Source organism: Plasmodium vinckei (assembly GCF_900681995.1).
Source record: "Plasmodium vinckei vinckei genome assembly, chromosome: PVVCY_14".
NCBI lineage: Eukaryota > Apicomplexa > Aconoidasida > Haemosporida > Plasmodiidae > Plasmodium > Plasmodium vinckei.
The window spans coordinates 239,397-262,108 of NC_051306.1; the positions used below are offsets into that span (position 1 = coordinate 239,397).

The 22,712-nt window shown below is 22.7% G+C and overlaps 6 protein-coding genes across 6 annotated transcripts; 4 read left to right on the forward strand and 2 right to left on the reverse strand.

Moving 5' to 3' along the window:
- Positions 1–1,266: 1,266 nt before the first annotated feature.
- PVVCY_1400620 (conserved Plasmodium protein, unknown function) lies at positions 1,267–4,803 on the forward strand (the record flags this gene model as incomplete). Its single annotated transcript, XM_008624961.2, has 1 exon — positions 1,267–4,803. The coding sequence occupies one exon, from the start codon at positions 1,267–1,269 to the stop codon at positions 4,801–4,803; it is 3,537 nt and encodes a 1,178-aa protein (XP_008623183.2).
- Positions 4,804–5,731: 928 nt separating this feature from the next.
- PVVCY_1400630 (conserved Plasmodium protein, unknown function) lies at positions 5,732–6,151 on the forward strand (the record flags this gene model as incomplete). Its single annotated transcript, XM_008624960.1, has 1 exon — positions 5,732–6,151. One exon carries the CDS (start codon positions 5,732–5,734, stop codon positions 6,149–6,151), a length of 420 nt encoding a protein of 139 aa, XP_008623182.1.
- A 968-nt stretch (positions 6,152–7,119) lies between these two features.
- On the reverse strand, positions 7,120–8,394 carry PVVCY_1400640 (conserved Plasmodium protein, unknown function; the record flags this gene model as incomplete). Its single annotated transcript, XM_008624959.2, has 1 exon — positions 7,120–8,394. The coding sequence occupies one exon, from the start codon at positions 8,392–8,394 to the stop codon at positions 7,120–7,122; it is 1,275 nt and encodes a 424-aa protein (XP_008623181.2).
- Positions 8,395–11,057: 2,663 nt separating this feature from the next.
- On the forward strand, positions 11,058–14,167 carry PVVCY_1400650 (SAM dependent methyltransferase, putative; the record flags this gene model as incomplete). The annotated part of the gene is made up of 7 exons (XM_008624958.1): positions 11,058–11,267; positions 11,480–13,009; positions 13,124–13,334; positions 13,461–13,522; positions 13,673–13,776; positions 13,907–13,997; positions 14,099–14,167. The coding sequence occupies 7 exons, from the start codon at positions 11,058–11,060 to the stop codon at positions 14,165–14,167; spliced, it is 2,277 nt and encodes a 758-aa protein (XP_008623180.1).
- A 495-nt stretch (positions 14,168–14,662) lies between these two features.
- On the reverse strand, positions 14,663–15,844 carry PVVCY_1400660 (26S protease regulatory subunit 10B, putative; the record flags this gene model as incomplete). The annotated part of the gene is made up of 1 exon (XM_008624957.1): positions 14,663–15,844. The coding sequence occupies one exon, from the start codon at positions 15,842–15,844 to the stop codon at positions 14,663–14,665; it is 1,182 nt and encodes a 393-aa protein (XP_008623179.1).
- Positions 15,845–18,663: 2,819 nt separating this feature from the next.
- On the forward strand, positions 18,664–22,446 carry PVVCY_1400670 (conserved Plasmodium protein, unknown function; the record flags this gene model as incomplete). Its single annotated transcript, XM_008624956.1, has 1 exon — positions 18,664–22,446. One exon carries the CDS (start codon positions 18,664–18,666, stop codon positions 22,444–22,446), a length of 3,783 nt encoding a protein of 1,260 aa, XP_008623178.1.
- Positions 22,447–22,712: the final 266 nt, after the last annotated feature.

Genomic DNA, 22,712 nt, shown 5'->3' on the forward strand with positions numbered 1-22,712 from the left:
ATATATAAATCCTTCACCAAATTGTATATAATGTATTTTTGTATTTTTTTTGATGTTATATATGATTATAACATTCCTTTTGTTGAGTTATGCGCATATAATGTATGTTTTGCTTCTATCCTATGGCTCATTAATACAATTTTAGCCAATTACGATGGAACAATCAACTTATATGCGTACTTTAAATCGCAAATAAAACATGATATACTTTTTTCGCATAAAAAAATTGTTCTAAATATAATATTGTAATTTCAATATTGACCATCTAATAAGATATTTTTTATGGTTTTATTATACCATTCAAAATGAAAAAAATCAACATTTCCCTCCTTTATATATATAGGATTAATTTTGCTTTATTTTTTTTACAAATATTATTTACCATGTTATTGATAAAGAAATCACGATCCGCATTTATGGATATGCATATTTGTATTATCCATATATATATACAAGTATGTGCGTGTCCATATATTTCTCGATATGATAAGCATGTTTTATTTTCCTATATTCTAAATATAATAATATGACTAGGAAATTCATTCCTGACCAATTCCGAAAAATTATTTTTATTATACATAATTACATAAAAAAATGAAAAATATACCAAAGTGGTGAAATAATAAAAATGAAAAATATATAAATGGAAGAAAAAGGTAGACATCTAAACAAATTGAGCGGTATTTTTATTTTTTATGCTAAAAAGTTGATTTTTAATTTTCAATAAAATCGTTCTCCTTTTCTCCTTTTTTTTTAAACTACTTTATACGAATATTAAAAAGGTTATGAATTTTTCAATAGTTTGGTAACAACTAAGCAATCAATATTGTAAATAATATAATCGTTCTGTTTGTTCTAATAACAACTAAAAAAATAATATAATAATGTATTTAGTTATTTTGTTTGCTACACACAAACACTTAGAAAATTTTTCCGATATAAATTTTAATAAACTTTGGAAATACTTTTCTTTTCGTTTTTATTGCTCTTTTCTCTTATATGCATATACCAAAAATGTGTATTTAAAAAAAAATGAAAAAAATTAAATTTAAAAGGAATTATTAATTTTCACGTGAAAATACAAGTATAACATTTTAATATTTTTCCTTTTTTGTATGAAAAATTTCAATTATTCTATCTTAATTTTAGTTTTTGGCATAGATATATAATGTCTAAATCTACCAATATACCCTTTTATTTTAATTGAACATAACCAAAACCATAAAATTTTATTATATCTTTAAAAGAATAAATAAGAAAGAGAGAATGGAAGTTTCATTTCCCCATTCACCATTAGCAAAAGATGAAAATATCCACTTAATCAAGCATCCAATTAATATTAAAAAAAAAAATAAAAATAATAAAATTTTATTTTATTTAAAATATGAATCAAAATTTAATTCTCTTTTACAAAATGGAACAGACATAAAACGAATTCCCAATTCAAAAATAGAAGAGAATATTAAAGTATACAATAATAATGATCATGCTAATTATGAAGAAAAGACACACCCGTATCATGGAAACTCACTTTATCACAATTCTTCAGGAAATTATAATAAAAACATTAATACACAAAATTTAAAAAACATGTCTATTAAACCAGAAATATTGTCTTGTAACTATATCATGAAATCACCTCCAGGAAAAAAAAAACAACCAAGAACAGATAAATCGATCATTTTAAATAAAATCATAAAAAACAATAAGTATGAAATAAATAAATTCAAGAGTTCTTATCTATCTCCTATAAATTGTAATAGCAATTGTTTTTTGGAAAATAAAAAACAATACATGCATTCTTCTGAAAATATCTCTTCAAATATAAACGGTATAAATTTGAATAGCAAAAATAATTGCATTGTTATGAAATCTAATATATTTGAAAACGAATTAAAACAAAGATATTTTTGTTCGGATAAAGATCCAACACATTTGTCTATCCCAAAAGACGAACCCAATTTGATAAAAATCTGCCGCGATATTAAAAATAATAAAAATTTTATAGAGGAATCCAATTCAATTTCTAAAAATTTATTACAAATATATAAACATCGATATCTTCAAAATATTTCTAAAAGTAGTATAATAAAACCATCTTACAAATATAGTGAACAATCAAGTATAGACAAATCTGACCTTAACCTATCTATTGTTAATTCAAAGAATGTAAACAAAATTATCAATAAAGAATATTATACAAGTGAGCATAAAAAAAAATTGCCTTTTCAAAATGCTAACCAAAATAGCATAAAAAACGCTAGCAATGCACATATAATTCAAAAAGATGCAAACTCATTTATTAATAGTTATAATATAAACAAAAAGGATGCTAAATTAGTACCAAATAATTCTGAAAAAAACGATAATGAATACCCCAAAATAAATACATTTTCACTTTACCCAAGTTTTAATACAAAAATTAAAAAAATTGAAAAAAAAAAAAAAAAAATACGTAATAAGCCTATAGAAAAATCAAACAGTGTTGAAATATCAAATTCATATTTTGAAACAGACACCCATAAAAAGGATCATGAAGATGCTATAAATACATTAAAAAAAATACATCAAGAAAAACAAAATGATATAAAAAGTATTTTAATTGAAGAATTAAAAAATGATATATATACCACTATCTTCGAAAGAAAGCAAGATTCAACAAAATCAGAAAATACAAATAACGAAAAAAACAACCTAAAAAATATATCCCATTTTAATATTAACAAAAAACCAATAGAAGATCAAAATAATAATAATGTATTAACCCCAGACAATTTAAAATTAAAACCCATAAGCAACGACCTAAGTGAAATAATCGATTTAGAAAAAAAAGAAGCAAAAATTGAGAATAAAAATTGTAGTAACATAAATAAAAATAACCCCCAAATCAATAATATAACGGATGCGTTAAATGTAATACCTAAATTAAATATAAATCCTAATAATTTCCAAAATGATATTATAGAAGAAAAGGAGATGCAAGAAGGCATACTAAAAAAAGTAAACAAAAATGAAGACATTTCAAAAAATGAGAAAAATAATAGTCCTTATGAAGCTTTTCATAATAAAAAGGAAGAAAAGGAAATCATTTTAAATAATAATAAAAAGAATATTGCGAAAAATAAATCAAAAATAACAATTAAAAAACTTGACAAACTAAATTCAAAAGAATATATTTCAATAAGAATAGAAAACAATAAATTATGTAGAAAAAATCATACAGAGAAAAGGAATATAGCTCTAAATAAAAATGAAAAAGGTATAATATCAAATCACATTATACATTTTCAGAGCAATGAAAATATTGCTAAATCTTATTCAAGTTATAGTACATTAATTAAACAAACAAATTTTAAAACAGATAAATGCAATTATAATAGTGAACCATATTCAACTGACCTGAACAATTGCACCAATAATGCCAAAAATGAAATAAATAAAACCGTAATAAAATTATTTTTCCCTGTCTTTTTTTTCGTCCACAAAAATGAAATACATGTAAATGAAAGCATTTCAATATACACGAATATAGCTGATAATATAAACCAAACTATATCCAATATTTTAAAATATCAAAAATTATCTTTTTTATTTCACATCTTTCTTTACACTTTAAATATTTTTTCATTTTATAAATTGTTAAAAAATACAACATTGTTTGAAAACAATAATAATATTGCAAAAACAACAATATGTGTTATGTATCTTATTATTGTAGAGTTGTATATATTCCTTTTAAATAATATTTATTATTTTATCATTAAACGTCATATACGAGAAATGATTTTTTCTCTTGATAAAGCCAATTTAGTTTATGCCTTAGATAAGGCATTTCCCCAATATAGTTCCATTTTTAAACAAATATTTTTGTCTGCAAACAAAAATACATATAATTTATTTTTTCAAGAAATACAAAAATATGAAAATAGTCAAGAACAAATTAGCATTATACAATATATAAAAAACATACAAAATAATAACTACAAAGTTAAGAATAAACAAAAGGTGAATTCTAAAGATAATGAAGAATATAATCAAAATGATAGCGATATCTTCAATATAAATGAATTATATAACAACTCCAATAATACTAAACCACCTTTGCATTATATATGCAATGTTTCAAATGTTATGAATAAAAAAGAGGTAGACGAAAGGGATCTAACAAATATGTTAACCCGAAATCAAGATAATGATAAAGTAGGTAATAATACTCTCTATTTTAATATATCATCCCCATACAGAAAAAAGGAAACGATGGATATTCGCAATGCGCATTCAAATAGAAAAGATACAAGCGCAAATGTGTATATATATAACAGTATCGATAAAAATATAAATGATAATTTTTCACAATTTAATGATATAGCTAGACATGAGTTAATGAAACAAAACAATAATATTGAACAAATTTATTTCAATACAAAACTTGAAAAGAAAAATTCAACCAACGAAAATATAAAGGATCTTATATTTTTAATATTAAAAAAACAAAAAAAACAAAACCTGAATATATTTTTATCCCTAAAATTAAGGAAATACAATAATTTTTTAATTATCACTATTATGTCTTTATTAATCTATAGTATATATTTTTTTCAAAATGGAGACCCTTTTAATTTTCCTATACAATCAAATACACCCTTTTTCCTTCTCTTATCATTTATTATACTTTTTCAACTTATCTTATGCATAATCCTAGAAATTAAAACAATTTTTATTAAAAAAATTAACAAATTTTTAAATAACCGAATTAAAAATTTAGATTATGAAATGAATACCTATTTTTCTTGTCTACATTAGCCTTTATGTGAATGATCATATATTTAGTTACACTAAACAGAAAATAGAAGATGTAATTATTCTTAGTAATTTTTATGTTAAATCATGCCCATGAAAGATATGTTAGTTTAGGGACTTTGCCCGTATATTCATAAAGTATGTCATTAAAATTGCAGCATATATAATATATTTTTGGTGCTACTAATATGGCATATCAAACCTACCAACAATTAATTCGAGTTTATGTTTTATCTTTATAGATAAAATAAAAGCGACGACCCAATAAACAACACACATTGTTTCTCATTTTTTTTGTATTTGTTGGCGTTTTACTTTTGTTAAGATTTTGATTTATTTTATTCAAATTTTTTGTTATTTTATTTGTTTTCTTTTTTTTTCGAACGATTTTTGCGAATATAACTTATTTTTTTTTACATCATAAAATGCGTTTTTAAGAAAACATTAAATAAATATTCTTCCCCGTTTACTCAGCAAATAATTTAATGATTTTCAGGTTTTTTATAAGTTAATAGTTTATTGTAACAATTTATATATTTAGTAATCTTTATGTGGGAAGCTGCTTCCCCGATATTTTCAAATGACCATATATAAATAAATATCTATATACCAAAAAATTGCTTATGCTATATATGCATATTTATTTCTATACCTTTGTTATATATTATTATTTTATATATTTATCGATGTTTTCTTTTATTCATTATTATTGTTTTTACTACTTCAAGTTAAAATGTATTGTGTGAAATCAAATAACCTATAAAAGGGTGTTAATTGGATATATATATAAATATGACATAATTAAGTGATTTCTTAGATATACACAATTTTTACATTTTTCCTTTTTCACAGCCCACGGGAAAGTGTGAACCATATATAAATATACATATTCTTTTCTCCCTTTTTTGTATCAATATATATTTGTGTAAATATGTATCCACCGTTTTTTAGTTTGGTGAAGAATAACTTAAATTTTTCGAAAATATCAATTAACATAAAAAATAAAAACCTATCTAATCTTCTTAAGTTCAAAATTAATGAAAATATAATCGATGATAAAATAAATGTAAAACCACAAGTAAAATTAAATAGGATAAAACAATGCCGTAGCCCCTTAAATTGTCTTGTAACGAATATCTCAACAAATAAAAATAAGCCACCTCAAGTATACAACATATTTAACAGTTATATTTATATTCCAGATATAAAATACAATAACGATATATGCAAAGTAGATACATCCAGAAAAGTACTATACTTTAAATGGAAGGCCAGGAAATCATATAAAAAACGGGTCCTTAATTTACCATCAACTAAATCACGAAGAAGATATGCGCAAAAAAATAGATAATAGAGGCCATGCATTTGGAAACTAAAATATCCCTAATTCAATTTACTCAAATATTATTGCATATTTAAGGAAAAGCCCGATTAAACCACACACTGCACACACTTATATGGTTAATTTTAAAAATAACATAATATTAGCCTTATTTACTTTACTACACCCCATTAAATTGCATTTGTATGCTCTTTTTATTAAAAATTTTTTTTATTTTTTATGTTTTACTTATTTTTTCGTTGTCATATCAAATAAAATTTACATATAATCCCTTCAGAAAGGTCATAATTTGAAAAACAAAAAATATTTATTTTAACAATCAATTTGTGTTTTGTTAAAAATTATTACAATAAAAAAAGAAAAAAATGAAATGAAAAAAAAAATTCATAATATTAACTCATATATATGTGTATATGTATAAACACGTTATACTTTAAAATGCATTCTTTAAAAAAATTAGATATGGTGAAAGTATGCAAAAAAAGTCATTTATAAAAAAATATATATATTAGATATTATTAATAAACAGAAACATGAAAATTTGTGATGCATATGCCACATGAATGTAAGGAACACACATGTGAATATATTAATAAGAGGGTAATTAAATAGAAAAGTGATAAATTTAATTTTTAAAATATAAATTGATAAGCCATATGTATTTGCAATTTCATCTTCTCCCCACGAAATATACATATTTACAATATCCGTTTGTTTAGAACTTCAATTCTTGTAATCCATATTTTTTTAGTCTTCCATATAAAACAAAAATAATATTATATATTGCAAATTACACATATATAATACTAGACATACTCTTGTTATTATTTTCCTCCCTTTTTGATAAATACCATATTTTCTTTCCATAATTAAATATTATATATTCCTTTCTTATTTACCATTAAATTGAATTCACAATATTTTTTATTATTCATTTTTTACACCTTCCAAATACCAGATAAAAAAATATATTGTCTTCAAAAACTCAGAGAACTCATTTTTGATTTTAAGGGTATATATCGAAGGAAGTCGAAAATATTAAATCCCTTTAGAATTCTTTTAATTATTAAACTATACTCTGCTTGTGATGCCTCATGTATATTTCCGTGCATTCCATTTTTAAATATATAAATATTTTTTAATGATATTAATCTGTTTTGTTTTACTTCAGATGATAATATATCCACTAAAGAAATGTTATCATTAACCGAGTGTAAAATGTATATGTTCGATGGGTTGATATCATTTTCATTTAATAATTTATTAAAATTGAAATCATACAAATGCCCTTTTAATTGATTATTTAATAGCCACATGAAAAAAGACATAAGGTAGCTCAATACATTTCTTCTATCATACATATTACTTCCATCAGCATTTAGCATTGCTTTTTCGGCGTTGATTCTTTTTTCAATATCATTTAATTTAAAGTGAACATTAATTGTTCGGTGTAAATTTAATATTGGCGAATCAAATATATACTTGTCTATATAAATTACATTATCATTATTAATGGCGGGACTTTTATTATCTGCCTTGCTCTTATTATTAGTATTAGCATTGGTGTTTTCGGTGTTACTTCCTGCCTTTTCCTGACTAGTAATTGTTTTTTTGTCGTTACTATACGCTATAATATTTCCCATTAAATTCGTCTTTGACTTACTTACAACTTTATTTTTATAACGTTTTGATAATAAAAGAACAAGAAGATTTGTTGAGGATTGGGTGTATACATTTACTTCATTTAAGGACATGTTGTCTTTAAAATGCCTTAATATGTTATATATATCGTCAACTCCTCTTTCGTTGAAATTTCTCATATCTGGTATAAATATATTAGTATCATTATGGACATTCAATTTCTTTAATATGTTTAAAAAGAATAAGCATGCCTGTCTGTTACTATTGTATCCGTGTAATAATAAAAATAACTTATTTGTTTTTTTATTTGATCTTATTAACCAACCTTTAATGCCATCAGTATTTGGTATTTCTATTTCCTCATATTTCAGGTTATAAATAGCAGGTGAAGCATTCTCCTTTAAGTTATAATTATTTAATATATATGGGTCATCAATTTGGCCAACTAATGCATCACAATTAATATTTATTATATAGAAAAGGAAAAATATAAAATATTTTTTTAAAAATACATTCTTTATATACAAAAATATTTTATTAATAACATCCTGAAATGTCTTCTGTAATATATTCTTACTTGTATTTAAACATTTAAAAACTTCCTTTTTCATAATTTGGGTATTCGAGTCATACAAGGTGTCTTGTATGTATTTATAACATTTGTTTTTTTTGCCATTTTTCTCGATATATGAAAAAAAATAGTTGTTTAACTTGTTTCCTTTTCTGTATAATGATGCAAGTCGACTTTTCAATACACTATTTATATCAAATATTACCGAATCATTTGAATATATTTTAACACCTATGTTTTCCTTAATAAATAATATGATTAGGAAAAAAAATATATGAAATAATTTCATTTTTTGAAATAAAAAATTAAATGGTCACAATACCTACACACAAACTTACACAAAAATGTATATACACATATATTTATTTATATTTTTATACATATTTATATGTTTTTACACCCCAAAAAAAATTATAAAATAAAGTGTAATGGAATAAAAGCCATAAAAAAAAATGAAATTCTGTATTAGGAAAAGAAATAATACGCAAAGGTTATCATATATCCTCGGCTTTATTCTTGGAGGGGGAGAGGGGTGAAAAAAATTAACAAAATAAAAGCCAAGGAAATGGTTACTTTACAAAAAGCATCTTGTATTTGTTCTTTCTTGTAACAAATTAATATAAAAAATAAACATACAAAAAATATAATGAATAAAATTTTTTATTATTATCATTATAAATGATAATATGAAACTTTAAAAAAATGGAAAACACTAAGGAAAACGCAAATAAAAATTAAATAAAAAATAATTACAAAATAGTGTTACATGCTTAGGTCACATAAATATTAATTTCTCAGTGTTGATATAAACATATGTATTATATATATATGTAATTAATAAACATATGGTAAATTATGAAATAAGAATATAAATTCATACAATATATGAATTGCATAGCATATACGAAATTTGGTATATCAATAGCGCTTATTCTGAATAAGCATGTTAATTTTAGTGGAAAAATACTTTAATATGACATGTGTTCAATTATATTATCAAAAAAAAAAGGAAATGGAAATACACTTTATAAAAAAAAGTGAAAGAAAAAATCAGAAAAAATTATATATGCATTGTATAATTATAATTATATGACATTTTTAATAAGGGGTTGCTAAAATTATTTTATTTCCATCAATAATACTTAAAAGAAAAAAATATATAATATCCCTTTAAATATTAGATGAGTATAAAAAAAATAATAATAAAATAATAAAGAAGCAAATTTTACTAATTTGCTATATCATAAAAATGTAAGATTAATATTGCTACTAGAAATGGAAAAATCAAAAGGAAGAAAAGTATACAAAAAATAAACATAAATATACGATATAAACGGAAATAAATGGAAAAGTAAACCGAAATATATACACTTATAAGCCAAAAAAGAAAACTAAAAGAGATATATATATTACACACAATTTTAATTTACTAGCTATTTTTTTAAATGTGTTTTCTTTATTATTTTTTAAATTACATCCTTTCATTTTTTCTCCTCTTTTTTTCAAATTTTCTTAAATTAAAAGATATATACTAAATTTACGATAGTTAAAAAGTTGCATAACGACTAAATTAAAAGCAAAACAAGACATATGCATTATATTTATTATTTATTTGTTACGTATTAGTGCGTAAATATGTGTGTAAAAATAGGTTAATTCCTTCCACGATATTACTGAAAAATTATATCTTTTACACCTTTACAAGAGTTGTAATTTACATTTTATTCACAACTTAAGATACAATAATATATAAACACTATTTTTTAAGTAAATAAAAAAAGCACGCCAAATTTAATTTAGTATCTTATATATTATAACCATGCACACCCATATGCAAATGCATTATTTCATAGTGGATCTTAGTATAACAACTCTTCGCTTATTCACACCATCGAAAATGTATAATTAATATGTTTTTATTAATATTAAAAAGGCTGCAATTAAAAAGAAAAAATACCATTATTAATTGTATAAATTAATCGCATAACTATTCTTTAGCTTATATTGTTTAAAAGATAATTCATGCAAATATATGAAACTCTAATGTTTTATCTCCTAAGGTTGGTTCTCTGACATTCAATTAAGAAGCAAATCGTAATTAAAATAGAAACACATTACTTTATCCTATTCCTATTAAAATTCATACAGTTATTTATAATTCCCTTTTCCTTATAATTAGCAATGTTGTATACTTACTATTTCATAATATAATTCCCCTCAGTGCGTAACAATAAATTATTCCCTTGGTCATCATAACGGATATTTTTTTTCTATAAAAAAATAATAATTAAAAATATAAATAATAAATATTTATTACTATTTATTTAATATTTTATAACAATTTTCAATTTGGATTTTGTATGTTTATTTTTTCTTCATTTTTTTCATGAATATAATTTTTGATAATGTGGTGAATCACTAATTTAAACTATGTGTATAAAAAGCTGATTAATTATCAATATGAATGTTGTTATGGAACCAATGGTTAATATGTGATACTACGATGCTGCATTATCAACTTATTACATAAAAATAGATGGAAATCTTAAAAACATCCTGAAAAAAATATATATATTAAATTATATTTTTAGATAGAATTACATTCTCGTGCTTATTTATATATGCCATGCATCATCGCTTAGAACACCATTATTTTGCCATAATGGGTAAACGCAATACAGTTACTTGAATACAGGAAACATAATGTATAGCATACGTTATAACAAACTTTTTATTTATAATAAGTTTAAAGCAAATGCACTTAATTTCAATATTATTAAAAGACAAATCAGTGATATATGTGAAACAAAAATAATACCAATTAATAAAAGTAAAGAATATGACAAATTGAAAATATATAGAAATAACATATATAACGACATATATGAAAATCAAATTATTCAAGGTGTAAAGGTTCGTACTTTTTTATAGAAAATAACCAAATTATTGTACAAAAAAAAATCTATATAGAATATGCTTCTATACTTTGTTAAAATATGAAACTTATTACTTCATAAAATTTTCTTACATGTGCTTTTTTAAAATACTGTCTTTTATGCATACCTTGTGTTCATTTTTCATTACAATCCATACCCATTTATACAATTCCTTTCACCACATTACAGGTACACAATCTTGATCCACATGGATATGGTGAAATAGCCCTATATGTCACTAAACAATATTTCTTACTTTTTCTAAAGTTTTTTTTATTAATACCTGATGAGCAGGTTAATTTAAAAGTATTGGATATAAATAAAAAAAAAAAAAAAGTAACATTCCAAGTTCTTTGCAAAAATAAAAAAAGTAAATATGAAATAATACCTGAATGTGAACACTTTTCTAAATGTGGAGGGTGTATGTATCAACACATTAATTATGAATTTGAAAGAAAATTGAAAAAAGATTTATTAATTAGTTTATGCATAAAATATAAGATAAATATATTAATTAGTAACAAAAATTATTTGCAAGATGATCACCATTTCGTTAAAGAAGATGAAAAAAACAATGAAGACTTTGTTACAATTTCAGAAATAAAACAAGAGTATATGTCTGATGATTTGGAAAATGAACAAGGGGAAGAAAATACTCTTAATAATAAATCGCAGATAGACAATAACTATAGTGACTCACATATATACTATAATAGTAATACCGACGATTCCAATATATATGAAAATAATAGTAACCAGATTAATAAAAACCAAGAGCATACCAAAATATATGACATTATACATTCAGATTGCTATCATTACAGAAATAAATCGACATTTCATTTTTCAGTTACTGATAAATTATCAATAGGCTTTTATAAGAGACATAGTTATGAAATATGTGATATAAATGAATGTTATATTCAAGATAAACAAATCCAACAAATATATGAAGACATTAAAAACGAAATAATTGATAATTTTAAACAAAATAATATATATATAGTTAACAAAATAAATAATAATGGATATCTAAAATCTGTCGACATAAAATATAGTGTATGCAATTCTGAAAAACAAATTTTAATAAATTTTATTGGATCCTCATTAACTGATAAAGCAAAAAAAAATATGATTAACATTGCAAATAATCTAGCTATAAAAAACAAATCAATTAAAGGTATATTGTACAATATAGAAACTAATAAGTTAAAACAAATAAAAAAGGAAATTACATTATTTGGACAAAATTATATTTATCATACATATAATAATTATACGTATAAATTAGGAGCTAATACATTTTTTCAACCAAATCAATATTTAAATGAATATATTATTCAAATTGTTTTTAAATTAATTCAAAATTATAAAATAAATTCTCAGACACAATGTGTATTTGACTTATTTTGTGGTATCGGTTTTTACTCCTTACCACTTTCAAGCATTTTTAACCATGTTATTAGTGTCGACTATTCTATTGAGAATATTAAAAATCTAGAAGAAAATATCAAATTAAATAATATACAAAATATAAAGCCTATTCACATTAATCTATTTAATCCTAATGATTTAAAACAAATAAATTTGCATATACGACGATATATAGTTAATATCATCAAAAATAAAAACCACACCCTTTATAACAATATCAAAACAAAAATTGATGCTCAATATGTGTCTATCGATAACGAAAATGAATTCATGGAAAATTTACAGGTTTAGCAAACATTAATATTTTTACAACATATAAAAATTGTCCATATTTATTAATATATACATTTACGCGCATATTCACATATAATCATGTGTAATTTCCCATTCCACTTGCAGAAATCAAATTCCCTTTATACGACCTTACCGAAATTTGTTTATCAAACTTTAATAGAATGGGAATCGAAAGAATTAAACAAAAATACCGCTAACGATATTGATAAAAACTTCTACAAAAATTTGAGTAATACGACTTCTCAAGATTTAAAGGACCACAAATCTGATACATTGCCTTCAAATGAGATAAATAATGAAAATATCTTATCAAATGGTAATTAACTGAAAAGATAAACTATAAAATAAAAATGATATAACGATCAATTTATCGTTTTAAAACAAATAATATTGCTTATTCCGCTTTTATCAATGCTTTTACAATATTTTTATAAAAACACAGATTTTGTTATATCAATTCCTGATCTTATTATTATTAATCCTCCTCGAAAAGGATGCGAAAAGGTACGAATATAATCAAATACGAAGAAAAAGAGTATGCTATATATATATCTCTACATATATTATGCTGTTGATACGTCATGAAAAATAAAACTATATAGAAAAACGATGCATATTCATATATATTTTATGCTATATATATTCGTAACCTAGTTATTCAGAAGATGGCTACGAGGAATATGCTCTAGATTTATTATTTACATATCATGTAATGTAAATACCCAGTTAAGGGACATTAACCATTTGATAAGTTTGGGGTACAAAAATAAAATTATACACATATATATTTTATACCAATTTTGGGTCATATTACAAAGCCCAAATAAGAATATTATATACACAACTGCACCCAATAAATAATATTTTACTTATCCATATTTTTTTCAGATATATATTAAAAGAAATTATCCCTATTGATACATTTCCGAGAACACAACACTTTGAGCTAATTGCATTATTAGAATTTGATTATAATAAGGTTAGAATAAACTTTTTAATATAATTGCTGATCTATATATGACTATTTGCATATTTACAAATATATACATCTTTATATATTTATTTGAATGTTTTTTGTAGAAAGTTGACAATGAAAAAAAGAAGATAATGGAACTTGAATTACATGAAATTAAAAAAAAAAAAAGTTAGCTAATTTTTTTGTTCAGCTTTTAAGAATATATATACATACATATGGGCATTTATATATACTCATATGTGCATATATATATATATTTAAACTTATTCATATAGCACTTCATTGGAAATATCATTTAAACAAAGATGCTTTAATTGATAAATGAAGTAAATATATTTTCCATTTCTAATAAACATAAAAAAACGCACACACATGATATATGTTAAGAAAGCAACTAGCTACACAATAAAGCTTTTCGAATATATTTAAATAAATTCATACATACGTCCACACATATGTATATATATTTTTTTCCATATAATGTTTAAAAATCTTTATGCTTTAAAACTTTGAAACAACTGCTACTATGTTTAAGAATATTGTTTTAATTTGTTTTCATAAAATAACAACTCTATTAATTCAAAAATTTACAAAAATTGTTATAATAAAAGCAGCTTATTCATTAATTTATTTACGCAATTAAAAGATTATCTCTTTTTTTTTTGCTTTTATATTTTTTCATATTCTAATTTTCCTTCTAATTTTTTAGCTTCATTAATTTTTCGAGCGGCTTTATAAAAATCTTCCTCAATAACATAATCACGCATAGCCCTGATAGCAAACATTCCTGCTTCAGTACATACATTCCTTAAGTCAGCTCCGTTAAAACCATCACATAATCGACAAACAGACTCATAATCTATATCCCCCATTTTTGTCATTTTATTTGCATGTATTTTCAAAATTTCAATTCTTGCTGTTTCATTTGGTAAAGGAATTTCAATTTTTCTATCTAATCTTCCAGGTCGAACCAAAGCAGGGTCTAATACATCAGGCCTATTAGTAGCCATAATAATTTTAACGTTTCCTAATTCTTCAAAACCATCTAAATGATTTAATAATTCCATAAGTGTTCTTTGAATTTCTCTATCAGCAGAAGTACCTTGAGAAAATCTTCGTCCACCAATAGCATCAATTTCATCCATAAATATAATACATGGTTGGTGCTCTTTAGCATATGTAAACATTTCTCTGATAATTCTAGCACTTTCACCAATGTATTTATCAACGATAGATGAAACAACTATTCTCATAAAATTACAATTAATATTAGAAGCCATAGCTCTTGCTAATAATGTTTTTCCTGTTCCTGGTGGACCATATAATAAAACACCTTTTGGGGTTTTAATTCCTACTCTTTTGAATAAAAATGGATTTAATATTGGTAATTCAACTACCTCTCTCATTTGCCTTATTTGCTCACTTAATCCACCTATTTGGTTATAATTTACTTTATTTGTACTATTTTCACTCTTATCTATATCACTTATCATATTAAATACTAATGGATCTACTTCACATGGTAATCTTTTCATTACTGTTAATGTTGTCATATCTAGTGATACTCTTGTACCAATTTCTAATTTACTTTTATTTATTTTTGACTTACACCCTACTACATATCTGGGCCCACTTGATGCTTTCACAATAAACTTATCATCTTCTAATTGCTTTAACACTTGCCCTATTATTTGCCCTACACTTTGTAAGGCTTTTAAATTATCTTCGGTTTTTTCATATTTTTTATTCAAGTCTTTTATATCTAATCTTAATTTTTTTACTTTACTTTCGATTTCTCTATGTTCTATTACTTTTTTCACATACAATCTTACGCTCTCTTTATTATCCATCCTGCACACACATGAAAAAAATAAATAAAAAATAATATAATAAAAAGAATAAAGGTTTATAATTCTAATTATTGCTACCCTTAACAGAGTACAATGAATATATTATATCTGCAAACCCATAAAATATTTACGCAAATATTGTTAATTCGTGCTATGCATACATATAATAGTCACTTTTCACAATCCGTAATATAAAAACTCATTTCCTTAACAACATAAAATACTACATACTCCTAAATATACACATATATTAATCTTTAATATCATACCTTCCACACTATTTTTTTGTTTGTTTTTGCGGTTCCTTGGTTTTTAATCATTAAAAAAAATACAATATGTTTTTTTTCTATATATTGTACCTTTTCCTTTTAGTCATATATATTTTTTTATTTTTTGATTGTATCATTTATATTTTGCAGTTATTTTATTTTCACAATTAAATCATTTATTTTTGTACTATGTCACTTATTTTTCTTTATTATGTCATTAATTTTGGAGATTATAAAATAAAAAATACGTTATATATGTATATATTTTTTTTTTTCAATATAAGCACAATATCTTGTAGTTTCTAGAATTAGAAAAAAATTTCGTCATCAATTATGTATATATTATTCATAAGATTCATATATGCGCATTATATATGTGTGTCATGTATCCATGATACATTACATGGCTTAAAAAACTATAATTTATAGTTTTGTGCTAAAAAAAATAACACAATATCATTTTTTTATTTTAAAGCGGTATTTTCAATATTATAAATGTAGTTTATTTGAAATATAATTTTTTTTAATTCATGGTTTATGTAATTTTTTTATAAATAGTGTATATTCTGTTTGCATAAATTTTTAATATGAAGTTATTTATGTCGGGGATTTTTTTTATGTATAATGCCAATCAATAATTATTCATAAATGGTACTTTACATTTGTATTATTTTTATTATATAACACCTATTATTTTGTTTATTATTTATATTATTTCATTTAGGATTTTTTTCCCTATATAAAAAATAGGTACATGTAATTAAGAACAATAAAAAATCCTAAAGGGAACCAACAAAATATATATAACCATAAGACAAAATAAAACGAAAATTAGCAAATTAACAGCCATTCTAACATATTATAGCCAATTAAAAAAGTAGAATATTATTAAAATTATTTTCATACTTTGTTATCGTTCACATTTGCATAACATATTATCATTCTTCCATCTTCCATATATAACACTTTATAAAATAAGTTATACCATTTTTATGGAACACCCAAAACCACTTTAAAAAAAATAAGAAAAAACAATAAATTAGACACAACAAAAGAAAGAAAAAACATTATAAGACCAAATTATAAAAATTTATCATCTATGTAATCCTTAATTCATGTACTACCATTTTCTTATGTGGAAATACACATTATTCTAAACTTTTTTACACACAAAAAATTGTGTACTTATATATATAAATCTTTATTCCATCCTTTAATATGCTTTTTTCGAAATCGGAATTCATATGAAATATGTAGAAAAACCATTTGTTTACAATTTTGAAGTGTTTGTCATATAAGCAATTTACTATGTTAATATCTTAATAGGCGAAATTATTATATAATATTCTCCATTTTTAATTAAAACACAATATAGTTTATATGTATCGATAAAATACATGCTTTTATTTTTCATTTTTTAAAATCAGTTCGTTATAGTAAGCATGGAAAATACCACACATTTCTACTATTTTTAATGCTTATAAATATAGGGAATGATATTGTGAAATCCTATTTTATGGTAAAATGCAATGGGTATGGTTCTACATAGTTAGCCATAAATAAAATACTCACTTCTTAACATTTACAATGTTATTACTAACATTAAAAATAATATTAAATCTATTAAATAACTTAATTTTAACAGCTAGTGTGGAATTCCATTTGTTCTATACTTATTAAAAATAAGCTTAAAAGGAAAACATAAAAAGAAAAAAATAATAATTTTTTATTGTCTCCTTTCATAGAAACATTTAAAGCTATAAAAATGTTAAAAAATTTACTGCTTAAATATCAAAATTATAAATTATTATTTTAAAAAGTCAAATGAAATAATAAACTATATTCTTAAAAATGTATGTTGAAAACTTTGCGATTTTATAATCCATTCTAAACACACTTTAAAAATGTAATGCCCAAAATAGCCATTATTATATCTACTGTAAATAAATAATATAAACTATACTATAAATATTAATATATATAAATATCTATAAAATGAATGTTCAAAATAAAATATTTATTATGCAAAAATATAAGCTCCTCATAATATGTGCATTTAAAAATAATGTGAAGAATAATTGAATTTGTCTACATTTTTTTTTATTGAATTATCAATTATAGTGGTGAGGGAAAAAATAAATAAAAATTAAAATGACACAAGATGGAGAACAAGGTATTTGTTTTTCCTTTAGAATGTATGTCTTATTATTTTTTTTGAAATATTATAAATGTATTCCTGAACCATTTTTATAAAGTCTTATTATAATGCAAATTGATTAAAATTTATTTTAATATATTATTCAATTATTACATTTGAAAATATAATTTTATATAATAATTTTATGCATTAAAAAAAAATCAAGACATCCAATTAAGGAAACAATGAAATGATAATACTCATCCATCTAGCCCTATCTCCTTTCATAAACAATTATTCTATATAATAATTTTAAGGAAAGAAACGGATATTTTTAATATACTTTACTATTATTTTTTTGTGTGTGCGGGAAAGGATATTACGGGCTCTTCATTTTAAAAAACAACATACCAATGGATCTATTTATAGATAAACAAGAAGAATTAGAAATAAACAATTATAATAATACTTGCATTTTGGACAATATTCAAAGCCCTGTTAAAAAATGTAATAATGAAAATGATGAAGAAAAAGAGGAATGCAAGGATGATAAATTATTACCTTGCTATATAGAGATAATAAATAATGACTTAATTATATATTTTTTTGATAAATATAATAATAGCATATCATGGAAAATCGATAAAGGATATTATTTAATCAAAATAAAAGACACGACTAATGTTTATGATGATAAAAAAAATAAAATAACATCTAATCAAAGATCTAAATCCAATGATTTTTATAAATATTCATTTAGTGAAAACATATATTTAAGTAGTGATGATGATGATGATAGTAGCAATTCTTTTATTACATCATTTAATAAAGGATACAGTGCTGATAATAACGATTATATGATTACTGAAAGAGTAGGACAAACAAGAATACGACGAAGAAAAAAAAGAAAAAAAAAAAAGAAAAAACACATCGAAGACTTAAATAAAGAACATACGCATAATTTCAACCTACTTAAGCCTAATGATGATGAAATACGAACAAATCCCATTTTGATGAATTCTGAAATAAATGGACTGGTAAAAACTTTATATATTTTTTCAGATTGCTTTTTTAATTTAAAAGATACTTTAAAAAAAAATTCATGTATTTTTTATATGTGTCAAAAAGAATATCTTTATGAAAATGATTTTTCATGTAATAATGAAGTAAGTAATATCCAATTAGTTATAAAAATAAAACAATCAATTATTCCTAAGCTAAGGGGTGAAGTATCTATTAACTATGACAAATTTAATAACCTGAATGAAACAAATAAATTTTTAATTAGACAAAAATTAAAAGATATTTCACTAAATATATCTAAAATATACAAATATAATGATAGTATAATAGAAGACATGTTTTACGTCGATGCAAAAAGTCAACATATAGAAATAAATATAGAAAATGAAAATAACAAAACTATATTTTATATTAACCCCTCAAATCATATTTTTCAAAATGAAATTGTATATTCAAGTTATAGCTTCAATGCAAACAAGGAACTCAAACCTAGCGCGAACAACTGGTATGAAATAAATATATTTACCAATTATTTTTACAAAAAAAAAGTATATGAACTTATCGAAAATTATAATCACGTCGAAAATGCAATCAAAGAACAAAGTAGTACCATTACAGATGATTGGCATATTAGAAGAGACAAATCTAATAATCTTGATGAATATAAATCATCATCAGATGACAAAACAATTGAAGATTATAGTGAAAGCGAATATAAGGATGATGATAATACATGTATAACTTCCGAAGTGGAGCAATATAACCAAGAAAAAAAAACAGACATTTCTAATGAAAATAGTAATATTGATCAAAATGAAGTAAAATATAAATTTTCAAATATATTAAAAACAATAGAACGGATGAGAACAAGCACATTTTTTAGCGGGAAATTTGGTGAAGATCCCACAAAAATTGTATACAAAGAATTAATATTTTATGATAAAAATAAAGAAACATTTTGCAAATATGTAGGAAATATTAAAAATAAATTATATAATGGGAAAGGAAAGTTATATGATAAATCCAATAGTTTAATATATGATGGAGGGTGGCTAAATTCAGAAAAAAATGGAAAAGGAAAGTTATTATTCAAATATTTTAATATTTGGTATTTATATGAAGGGGAATTTTATCGTGATGAAATAGTCGGCAAAGGTATCATATCATTAATAGATAAAGAATATGTAAAAGGAATAGAAACAAATAAGATTAATAAATTATGCCCCTTACTTATTAAAACCAATTTTTCTAATAAACATAAAAATGAACAGAAAAATAATAAACAAAATGAAAAAATTAAGTATAACCAAGATGAGACACCTTTTGATAAAGAGTTATTATTACAAATAGAAAAAACAGCTATGGCTAGCTACAGTTCAACTAATAATGTTGATTTTTGGACAAAAGAAATTATAGATATTTATTTCCCGTATTTAAAAAAATGGGATATATACTCAATTTATTGTTCAAGTAATATAGAAAATATAAAAAAGAAAAAAGACATTTTCGAAGCTAATCAACACAACTTTAAAAATGCAATTGGATATCCATCTTTTGAATTTAAAAGCGGTTATAATGAAACTGTAGAGGAGGAATATCAAAGTGATTCAGCAATGGATGAGGCGTGTCGTTCTAATAGTGGTATAAATATGAAAATGGAAATCAAAAATGATTTCGAAAATCAAAACTTTAGAGAAAATAACCAAAATGATAACACAAAAGAATCAAGTGATGATGAGTATATACCAAACGAAACTAAAAATTTAACGAATGAAAATTTCTCAAAAATTTATGAAAATAAGAAAAAATGGACAGAAGAAATTTTTTACAGCAATAATGAAACTTCAAAATTACAAAAAGACTTTTTTGAATTTATAAAAAACAAAAATGAATTAAAACTTTATTATCCAATACTAAGCAAAAATATAGGATTAACAAAAATTATATATGCTGACAAAAGTGAATATTTTGGACCAATAAACAATAAAGGACAACCAAATACTAATGAAAAATTCCCTAAAGGCTTTTTCAATAATGAAAATTTTTTTTATGAAGGAGAATTAAAAAATTTTTTGCCTCATGGTTATGGTGTATTAAAAAATAAAGATAATGATAAAAATACATATATTGGGTTTTGGAAAAATGGATATAGAGAAGGAACCGGAACATTAAACATTAAGAATAAAAAATACGTTATACAAGGGAATTTCACAAAAGATCAAATTCATGATAACATTAATATATATGTTAAAGATGAAAAAATATCAAAAATCCAAATATCAAATATAAATAAAAAGTTTAAAAAAATGAAAATATTTTTTAGAAATGGATATATATTTTATGGACATTTTTGCAAAAAATATCAAAGAAATGGATTAGGGATACTAATTGATACTAATAATAAAATTTTATATCATGGTTATTATAAAAATGATGTAATTGATAAATTTTGTTATATATTAAGACATAAAGACAATACCATTTATTGTGGTAACCTACAACGAGGTTTCAAAAAAGGTTTTGGGAAATTATATTATGAAGAACAATTAAAACTTAATGATCAACATGAATTTAATTTAAGTCTATCAGATGCTAAGACATTGGCAAGAAAATTAGAAGCATATGATGGCATCGATATTAGTACAAATATACCATTTAATGTTCCTTTTGATTCTAATCATACTATATATATTGGATATTGGAATAAAAATAAAATTTCTCATTTTGGCTCTTGTAATTTAAAAAATGGAATTTATAAAGGGGACATTAGTCAATCAAAAAAAGACGGTATCGGTATATATATATATAAAAAGAAAAAATCAAATAAAAATAAAAATAGATATATTTTATCATATTTTAAAAAAGATAAAATTCATACTATGGGAAAATATTATAATGAGCATGATAAATTAAAAGTTTATCAATTTGAAAAAGAACAAATAAAACAAGCAACAGATGCATATCATAAATGTTTTTGTAAACAAAAAATAAACCCTTCCATTTTAAAAACAGATAAATTAAATATAAATCATGAGTATGATGCATATATAAATATTACACTAACAGATATATTATCAAGTATCATGCCTGATGTTTTTGATCAATCTACTAGTTTTATAAATTATTTGCATTGCCCTTTTAAATTTGACTTGAACTATTTCTTGAAGAAATGATATTAGTAATAATGCATCATTAATCCTTTAAAAATCGATTTATTAAGAAGCCTATTTATTTGGCGATTTTTCCACTTTAGACCTTTCATTTATTTTTCAAATTTTTTATTTTTCCGTAAACGAAATATTTCACGTGGCCATTATTACTCTCGTGAATTTCATATTTTTTTTTTTGAAATTTCATTTTTTGATATCTATATAATAAGTTTAATACTAGTCATTTTTTTAATACATAGACTAAAAAATAATATATAAGCGTATACTAC